We start from the raw sequence: 9,373 nt of genomic DNA, 5'->3' as shown, positions 1-9,373 counted from the left end.
AATATGATAAATGTCAATTCCCTGATTGCACATGACATATATACAAATTCTTTTTATTATAGAACCATGTTTGCTTTTGATACGTTCATTTTCATAATGACCTATATATAAATGTGATTCTCGATAGGTTTAAATATAAAAATGGCAAATATAATTGTGGTTCTTGACATGTTTAAATATAAAAATGGCAACTCGTTTATCTTTGTTTTTAAGCATTTCTAATATTTGTACACAATGAACCAGTTTTATGTGAACGACAAAACAATGGACCTTCAGGTGAGACTCAAAGGATTTCTAATATTTGCATATATTTCATTATGTGAATGACAAAACAATGGACCTTCAGGTGAGACTTAAAGGATTTCTAATATTTGCATATATTTTCATAAAACTATGTGGCCAAGAAATAGAACCCTTGTCTGAAGATATAAATTTATTTGATTTATTGTTGCCAATTTTTATTTGATATGAATTTTTTTTATTTTTTTATTTAGAAATGAGTCAATAAACATTTATCAAAGATGGTGTATTTAAATGAATTTAAATTCTTAAAAAATAAATAAACATTAATGATATAAATTACAAAACTCAAGTTTACCATTACAAAACACCAAATTTCAAACAAATTTAATAATAATAATAAAATTTCAAAAACTTATAATAATTAAATTAACATGATCTAAACTGTATACATTCCAGGATATATTGCAATCAATGTCCTAATGTGTTGTGGTTATTGGTTATGCCAAACATTATACAATCAACAATGATCAATGGCAATGGCAAGAGCTAGGTTGTCCTGCAACAGTTGTTATATATAAAAGTCCTCATATTATGTTTATAAACTTTAAAACCAAAAATGAAAAATGAAAAACTAATCTAGTTACATTTTCACACTAAAAAGATCAATTTACAAAAGTCAAACATAACTAGAATTAAGAAAAAATAAAACATGTGTTCTAAATAATTAACTAAAATCACTATAATATATAATGCATAGTAAAATATGTTCATAATGATTTTTTTTTTTTTTTTTTTTTTACAATAATTTACATTAATTTAAGCCTTTTTTATTTTTATTTTTATTTTATTTTATATTTATTTATTTATTTTAACTTAAAATTAGTTAAAACCACAAATTTTTTTTGAATATGTAGCTAAGAAAGATAACAATTTTTCGCTCCATTATTACATACAATTAATTTACAAAATTTAAAATTACAATAAGTATAATATGCAACATTGTTGCTTAATACCTACCTCTTATACAAAAAGTATATATATATATATAATTTTAAGTTAATATAATATTAAAAACTAATATAAAAATTTAATATAATAGGAGCTTAATAAACTTCATAGAATCTATTTAAAAATTCTAAAACTAATTAAAAGTCAAAGCTTTTTGACCAAAATAAAAAAAACAATATAAAACATGTATAAAAATGTTATAAAATTAAATTAAATAAAAATATTTTAATTTTGAAATGAGTTAACGTTTTTGGGTATGCGGGTATGGGGTGTTTGTAATGCTTAGAATTTTACAAATAATAAGACAATCAAATTAAACGTAAAACTATCCATTTAATTACAAATACATATTTGAATATCATGTTTAAAATCCATCCTAAATTGACGTTGTTCTGAATGTGCTCTTGTTACCAAACCAGCTAGATAATCAACTCTCGTACCCAAAACCCAAAAACAATGCTCAAATCTCAATTTCATAATTAATTCAAGCCACATATTCCCTCTTCTATTGTGACTCTGCCTCTATTACATTCCTCACCGTTTTCACATAAAATTTTCCTGTTTCGACTTTTCTTCCCCCAAAATTTTACATTTCCCCTCCTGTCTTATAATAAAATCCCCTTTGCCCATAAGATTTTATTGAAGTATGAGTAGACATCACCGCCTGACAAAATAGCCCCCCTTTTAATAATACATATATTGCATTTGCCAGTTGCATTAATGGTCGACAACAAAGCCCTCCCTTTTGATTATCTTATTATGTTATGTAATATGTGATATGGGATATAATTTATTGAAGTGTTTTGTTTATTACATACTTTGCAATTTGAATAATTTAATAAATATAAATTTATTTATATTTTTTTGATTAATTTGATTATGACTATAAATTTATAATATTGGTGGATAGATATAATTTTATAAATATTTCTTTATTTATAAATATAATTCTCTTTTTTTTTTTCAGTGTTTAATTAGTATATATATTCGTGTAGTGTGCAAGCTTATGTAGTTATTATAGGTATGTCGCATATGTATGTATGCTAATATTTTTACTCTCCCCGTAATTTGAAATGAGACGTTACAATATTGATAAGCTACCTAAATTACTATGATACTGGGTGAATATAATTAATTTTTTTTTTATATAATTTCAATTTAATTTAAAATCACATAAAAATAATCATCAACTTATTATGAAAATATTATTTATATTTTAAAAAATTAAAAATTATTTTTTAATTTTCAAAATATTAAGTAATATATTTTTTTTTTCATATAATTTTCAAGACTATAAAAAAATAAAACCTTCTTAACCAAAATAAAAAACAATACAATATAACTTACTTTATAATAATCCACTAAAATTATTAAAAAAACAGCCACTTTTATATATTTACAATTTCATCATTATAATTTTCCATTTATATTTTCATCTCTGGTTCAAATTTTCAATTAAGGGTTACAATGCTTATCAATGTATATTAATACATTTCTTAGGTTTTAACAAATAGCTTGAAGGGTAACCTAACCTTCAGATCATAATTTTCCAATAAATAAATGTTAAATAATTGTGTGAGTCATTTAACTTTAATTTTCTACAAATTGCATATGTTTAATTAAAATATCTACCACAAATCCCACAAATTACAATTCCAATCCATCCAGTCTGAACTAGTTTGTATGGACAAAAAATCAAACACATTTGGAATGGAGAATTGTGGGAGACGTGGTACCATAGTGAGCCCGACGGAATCATGTCCGCAAGTAAAAGATTTGGAGTTCAAAGGCGCTGCTATTACTCCACGTCATCATTTCTTGTGTCCACATCATCACGAACACACACCCAAATGGAAGGATGATGGTCAACATATCGAAATGGCAAATCTGAGGGTGCAAATACGCCACGTCATGAGCGCGAGGGCTGATTTTTCAGTTCGAAAACTGTGTGGACATTGGAGGAAGTTAGATTTGACAGCAGGAGGAGGATTATAATTGAGAGCGTTCATAATTCAGATGAACTCCATTCCTGCCAGAAGCTCGGGTTCGAATCCTCTCAGCTGGAAACCTCTCCGTTTTCATTAACCGCTGTATTTTTGACAAACAGAAGCTTGGATATCTGGTAAGTGGTTTCTGCTATAAGGGTTTTGCTGGGTGTTTGTGAATAGCTGTTCAAGGGAAATGCCCTGCAGTGATGCCTGGATTAGTCCCTAGTTTTCTTATTTGTAAATCTGTATTATTGAGAAAGGAAACTAGGGTGAGCCTAACCTTGGAATGTGGTAGCATTTGGCGTGTCAGTTTATTATTATATATGTTGAGAACCCATCGATGAGATTGATACTTGGAGGTGCATTTTGGCACCTCATATTTTTCTGATAACCCTAAGGGTTGGGGATTAAGATCGATTTGTACTAGTGATAATGCAGATGCTGTAATTGAATCGGGTCGTTTCAATTGGTACAGAGTTTGTTTCTTTAGATGTCTTTGGTGGGGAAAGGGTGTACATTGTTACTGTAATTGGGTTTTCTTCCAGTACTTGAGAGAATTTAGGTTTGTCCTTTTTTCTTCATAAATTTTCAATCTTTGACAAACAGTTGGGATTGATTGTAGTTGCCATTTTGTTTGCCTCTTCGTTGGAATTTGGTTGGGATACGTCTTTTTGTTTCTGTTTGGTCTTTTTTTATACTACGGTTTATTGCAGGAAGAGAAGTAAGGTAATCTTATAGCGCAGGCTAATAAAATACAATAAAAGATGAAACTAACACATTTAGGTCTTGGACATGCAAAGTTAATATGTGTTCATGGTCAGGCACCAGTAAATGAAATCAGTGTTCAATAGGTGAAAGTATGTACCGGCACAGCGCTTGATAAGTACCTTAGTCTGGATAATTGCTAATACCCTCTTAGCATGCCATCCAACAGCCAGCCAGGTGTGCTGCTGTCGCTAGCAAAGACAGAATTTGAGACTTATGTTCAGAGAATTCTCCACTTTGCTGTTCGACCACAAGCTGATGTCCATACTAGGGTTTATACCTACTAAAACCATTGTTGAATGTGTGTAGCATTTTAGTGAAGGCAACGATACTGCAGTTTTCTTATTTTTTTAATTGTTTCAAAGGCTGTTTGAATGTGGTTTATTGTGATTACTGAAATCAGACTGCAGTAACGTTATGATTGATTCTTTTTTATGTTTAGTGGTAGAGAAATCTGCTTCTATGCTGACTATAATTATTTTTTGGTAGGAGATAAAAAGCTCTCATTGGCCTGTAATATCTCCATTTCATTGGAGAGATGGCACCTGCAACACTCAGTCTGTTTGTACTGAGCCCTCCTTCCCTTTCCTTTGCCCAGTGGAATGGGAGTTTAAGCAAGGAGATTTTTGGTCAGCAAGTGGTTCCTAAAAGTGGTCTTCTGTCACTGGTTAAGTCATCTCAACCTGGAGTGGCAAGGGCTTCTTTGGAGAGAAAGAAACATGAAAACAAGAGGGTGTTTTTGAAGAGTTTGTTGGGAGCAGTGGGAGTTGCTCTCCCTACGTTGTCGGGTGTGCAGAGGGCTAGGGCAGATGATCAAGGTGTGGCGTCATCAAGAATGTCTTACTCGAGGTTCCTGGAATACCTGGATAAGGATAGGGTGAAGAAAGTGGACTTGTATGAGAATGGAACAATCGCAATTGTGGAGGCAGTCTCTCCTGAATTAGCAAATAGGATTCAGAGAGTGAGAGTGCAGCTTCCTGGTCTCAGCCAGGAGCTTCTGCAGAAATTTAGAGAGAAGAATATAGACTTTGCAGCACACAATGCTCAAGAGGACTCGGGATCAGTACTACTGAATTTAATAGGAAATTTAGCGTTTCCTCTCATCCTTGTTGGAGGGCTTTTTCTCTTATCCAGGAGATCTTCAGGAGGAATGGGAGGACCTGGAGGTCCAGGATTTCCCCTTTCCTTTGGTCAATCTAAGGCAAAATTCCAGATGGAACCAAATACTGGAGTGACATTTGATGACGTGGCAGGTGTTGATGAGGCAAAACAGGATTTCATGGAAGTGGTTGAGTTCCTGAAGAAACCAGAGAGGTTTACTGCGGTTGGAGCTCGTATTCCTAAAGGAGTTCTTCTGGTGGGTCCACCAGGGACTGGGAAGACTTTGCTAGCCAAGGCCATTGCAGGGGAAGCTGGTGTACCTTTCTTCTCTATCTCAGGTTCTGAGTTTGTTGAGATGTTTGTTGGTATTGGAGCATCTAGAGTGCGTGACCTGTTCAAAAAGGCCAAGGAAAATGCCCCTTGCATTGTTTTCGTGGATGAAATTGATGCAGTTGGTAGGCAGAGAGGAACTGGAATAGGTGGAGGAAATGATGAGCGAGAACAAACCCTTAATCAGCTTCTTACCGAAATGGATGGCTTTGAAGGGAACACTGGTATCATTGTGATTGATGCAACCAACAGGGCTGATATACTTGATGCTGCTTTGTTGCGCCCGGGGCGTTTTGATCGACAGGTATTTTAATGATTTTTAAGAGCCAACCTGAAATTGTTTTGCTACTGGGTGGTTTTTGAATCTGTTGCCCATATTTGAATCTATGTTTTTTATGCAGGTATCTGTGGATGTACCAGATGTTAAAGGAAGGACAGAGATTTTGAAAGTGCATGGTAGCAATAAGAAGTTTGATAGTGACGTTTCACTAGGAGTCATTGCAATGAGAACCCCTGGCTTCAGTGGAGCAGATCTTGCAAATTTATTGAATGAAGCTGCTATTCTGGCTGGGCGGCGTGGGAAGGCAGCAATTTCTGCCAAGGAAATAGATGACTCTATAGACAGGATTGTTGCTGGAATGGAGGGAACGATAATGACAGATGGGAAAAATAAAAGTCTTGTTGCATATCACGAAGTTGGTCATGCTATTTGCGGGTAAAAAGCAAGTCAACATTTCTTAATTTGTTCTTTGTAACTAGGATATCTACAACCAATTTTTTTGGTCATGGCCAATTTCTATTGAAGTATTGCAATATTCTCTTTCTTATGGTCCTTAGTTGTCATGGATTTTTCTTCAGAGCTTTTTTTTGAAATTGAACTTAGTTTTGAATAGTAAATAAACCATCCATAAAATAATTTTCTTTCCATACTTATAGTATGCTTTTTAATAGTTTTTTTTTTTAACTCACATTGATGGTTTCTCTGAGTCACTAAATCAGGCATATCTTTGTGCTCTATTGAGTTGAATTGTTATGAAATGAGTGGCTTTGTTTCTCTCTGGACTTTAATGGATTCCTTTATGTGAGACTAAACCACCCATCTTTTCCAATTTTCCATTCACTCTTTGGTTTCAATTTAGATGGGGACATCTTAGAGCTTTGTAAAGCATAATGTTGGGTGAAACTGAGAAAATCCTGAAATGTAGAAGTGATAGAATTTATATCATATTGGATAAACCCTTTATTATTTGAAACAGATAGGTACTTGAGGGGTTAAAAGGATCAATCTTTTTTCTTCAAAAATTATAATAGAAATGTTGCAAGCTGTTCTGAACAGGCAGTACAAGTTTCTGTTAACTATGTCAAATAAGGTGTCAAAAGAAGCTCCTCATACAATTCGTTTTCAAATATACATACACAGGTGCAACATTTCATTGGTTTGCAAATTTTTTATAGTTTTTATATGTTTATGATGCATTGGTAGATACTTGTATGATTGTATTTGGGAAAGAAGATACTGCCCATACCATAGTCTCACTCACTTTGAGGCTCTAGTTAGGGTAAGAAACCAAAAGATATAGGAAGTGATAGATAATATCATAATACTGATTACTTCTGCATAATTGATAAAATTGCCGTTACTTAGTTTTGTATCAATTTCACTTGTGTAGTGACAAATTTTGAGCCTGTCGTTTGTGTGTGATGCTAATTGTAGGTTCAATATGTACAATTAGCTTTCTATCGTTCTAAGTATTTCCGTTTTGTAACTGTTTTCTCAGCTGATGATTTTGATAAATAAAACGAGCAAAATGTGAAAATATACCAATTCTGTGTTTTTTGTGCCACTGCCTTCCCATTCATTATAGCTGGTCAGTGAGATGAGATCTTAATATGAGAGTTATTTTCCATTCAACTGGTTGCATAGCAATTATGTTTAATATGTAGCCAATATTCATATGTTTTATTGATACTTGAACTGTATATTCATGTTGTCACCCATTTCTGTGGAGAAGCTGCTTGTTAGTTAGTTACAATGTAGGCCAAAGTAACCTGATGTTTCTTGCTTATAATATGTCACTATGCAGTACAACAATGTTAACCTTGAAGATGTGTAATGTGTCAATTGTATTCTGAATTACTGATTCTGTGACATATTGCAGTACATTAACACCAGGGCATGACGCTGTACAAAAGGTGACATTGATACCACGTGGACAAGCCCGGGGCCTTACTTGGTTTATACCTGGGGATGATCCGACCTTAATTTCAAGGCAACAACTATTTGCCAGAATAGTTGGTGGTCTAGGTGGAAGAGCTGCTGAAGAAGTGATATTTGGTGAGTCTGAGGTAACAACAGGGGCATCTAGTGACTTGCAGATGGTTACTAGCATGGCAAAACAGGTAAATGGATTCTAGGTGCATTTGCTAATGGCTTTCTCTTTCACACTTTCCAAATCAATATAATATTGTTTTGATCTCTTAGATTGGAATTGACATACTTTTATGTATTGCATAGATGGTGACTGTGTTTGGGATGTCTGAGATTGGGCCATGGTCACTAATGGATGCTGCACAGAGTGGTGATGTTATCATGAGAATGATGGCAAGGAATTCGATGTCTGAAAAGCTTGCAGAAGATATAGATGCAGCGGTCAAATCTCTTTCTGACCAAGCTTATGAGGTTGCACTTGGTCACATTCGCAACAATCGTGCAGCAATGGACAAGATTGTTGAGGTTCTTTTAGAGAAAGAAACAATGACAGGTGATGAGTTTCGGGCTATTCTTTCAGAGTATATAGAGATACCCATTGAAAACAGGGTTCCTGTAGCAGCATCACCAGTGCCTGTCTAAATTTCAGATAGACTGGTGAAAATTGTACTATTGTATATGCTGAATTATATGTCTGTAAATGTAACTAAACCAATCTGGAACAATGATATTTTACTATTTTACAAATCCAGTTCACAGGGGTGAATGTCGAAGATCTGCCTATTCATTTAAGAAGGAATGCCTCTGTTTTCTTTTTTGGTTATTTTCAGGGATTCCAACAAAATGTAATGAAAGGAAGTTGTCAGATTGCTTTTCATTTCTTTGTTGTTCTGTTCTCATAACTTTCTTTTATGCCCTTTCATTAATGCAGGACACAATAGCTGACCACAATTTGCTTTGTGCGATGATAGTACCTTGGGATATAATGTTTTGCATACCCAAAACATGGTTCTTTCAATAATAAAATTTGGGATTGAGTTTTGGGTGCGTTGTTGTTGAATTCTATCATGGCTATTACTGAATAAAGTCTTCTAAGTGCTACAATTGAAATTAAATTTTAGTCCTTCATTTAAATTCCTGATTGAATTTGAGTTGTAAGAAGCATAGATTAAGGTATTAGAACTTTGGGCATTCTTTGATGCTAGTATATAATCAGCTAGTTCAGCATCAGTCGGACCTTTCCAGTTTGATGTTTTAATTTCTTTATTGTTCTGTTCCCATAACTTTCTATTATGTCCTTTCATTAATGCAGGACATAATAGCATAGCTCAATATGCATTGTGCCATGATAATACCTTGGGATATAATGTTTTACATACCCAAAATATGGTTCTTTCAATAATAGCATTTGGCATAGAGTTTTTGGTGTGTTGTTGAATTCTATCATGGCTCACTGAATAAATTCTTCCAAGTTCTAGAACTGAAATTAAATTTGAGCCCTTCATTTGAATTTCTGATTGAATTTCTGTAAGAAGCATTGATTAATGATTTAGATACTAGAACTTTGGGCATTCTTTGATATTAGCATATAATCAGGTAGTTCAGCATCAGTCAGACCTTTCCAGTTTGATGTTTTAATTTGCAGAGTGAAATGAGAAACATCCATAATGTTCATTTGGGTAGACATTTCATAAAAAAGCATTAATGGTCTTGAAAGAGAGTTGTGTTT

General features: G+C 33.4%; 1 protein-coding gene across 2 annotated transcripts; it reads left to right on the top strand.

The window, feature by feature from the left end:
* The first annotated feature begins 3,217 nt into the window (after positions 1 to 3,217).
* On the top strand, positions 3,218 to 8,691 carry LOC149184726 (ATP-dependent zinc metalloprotease FTSH 2, chloroplastic-like). Of its 2 annotated transcripts, none has more exons than XM_089417677.1 (5): positions 3,218 to 3,373; positions 4,494 to 5,739; positions 5,837 to 6,150; positions 7,595 to 7,835; positions 7,951 to 8,691. In XM_089417677.1, the coding sequence occupies exons 2-5, from the start codon at positions 4,543 to 4,545 to the stop codon at positions 8,284 to 8,286; spliced, it is 2,088 nt and encodes a 695-aa protein (XP_089273803.1). In that variant the 5' UTR covers positions 3,218 to 3,373; positions 4,494 to 4,542; the 3' UTR covers positions 8,287 to 8,691. The 2 variants fall into 2 exon arrangements, with proteins under 2 accessions (XP_089273803.1, XP_089273804.1); XM_089417678.1 differs by having other exon boundaries at positions 3,221 to 3,373; positions 4,497 to 5,739.
* Positions 8,692 to 9,373: the final 682 nt, after the last annotated feature.

The sequence above is a fragment of the Pinus tabuliformis genome, chromosome 3_2, assembly GCF_031772625.1.
Source record: "Pinus tabuliformis cultivar Carrire ecotype Pingquan chromosome 3_2, CPIR1, whole genome shotgun sequence".
NCBI lineage: Eukaryota > Viridiplantae > Streptophyta > Pinopsida > Pinales > Pinaceae > Pinus > Pinus tabuliformis.
This window is presented reverse-complemented; position numbering and strand designations above follow the sequence as displayed.

Bases quoted from the DNA above. Each gene is read 5' to 3' on its own strand.
- LOC149184726 (XM_089417677.1), top strand. From the start codon at position 4,543: ATGGCACCTGCAACACTCAGTCTGTTTGTACTGAGCCCTCCTTCCCTT. The intron at 5,740-5,836 runs GTATTTTAATGA...TTTTTTATGCAG, and splicing joins CGGGGCGTTTTGATCGACAG to GTATCTGTGGATGTACCAGA. The intron at 6,151-7,594 runs GTAAAAAGCAAG...GACATATTGCAG, and splicing joins GTTGGTCATGCTATTTGCGG to TACATTAACACCAGGGCATG.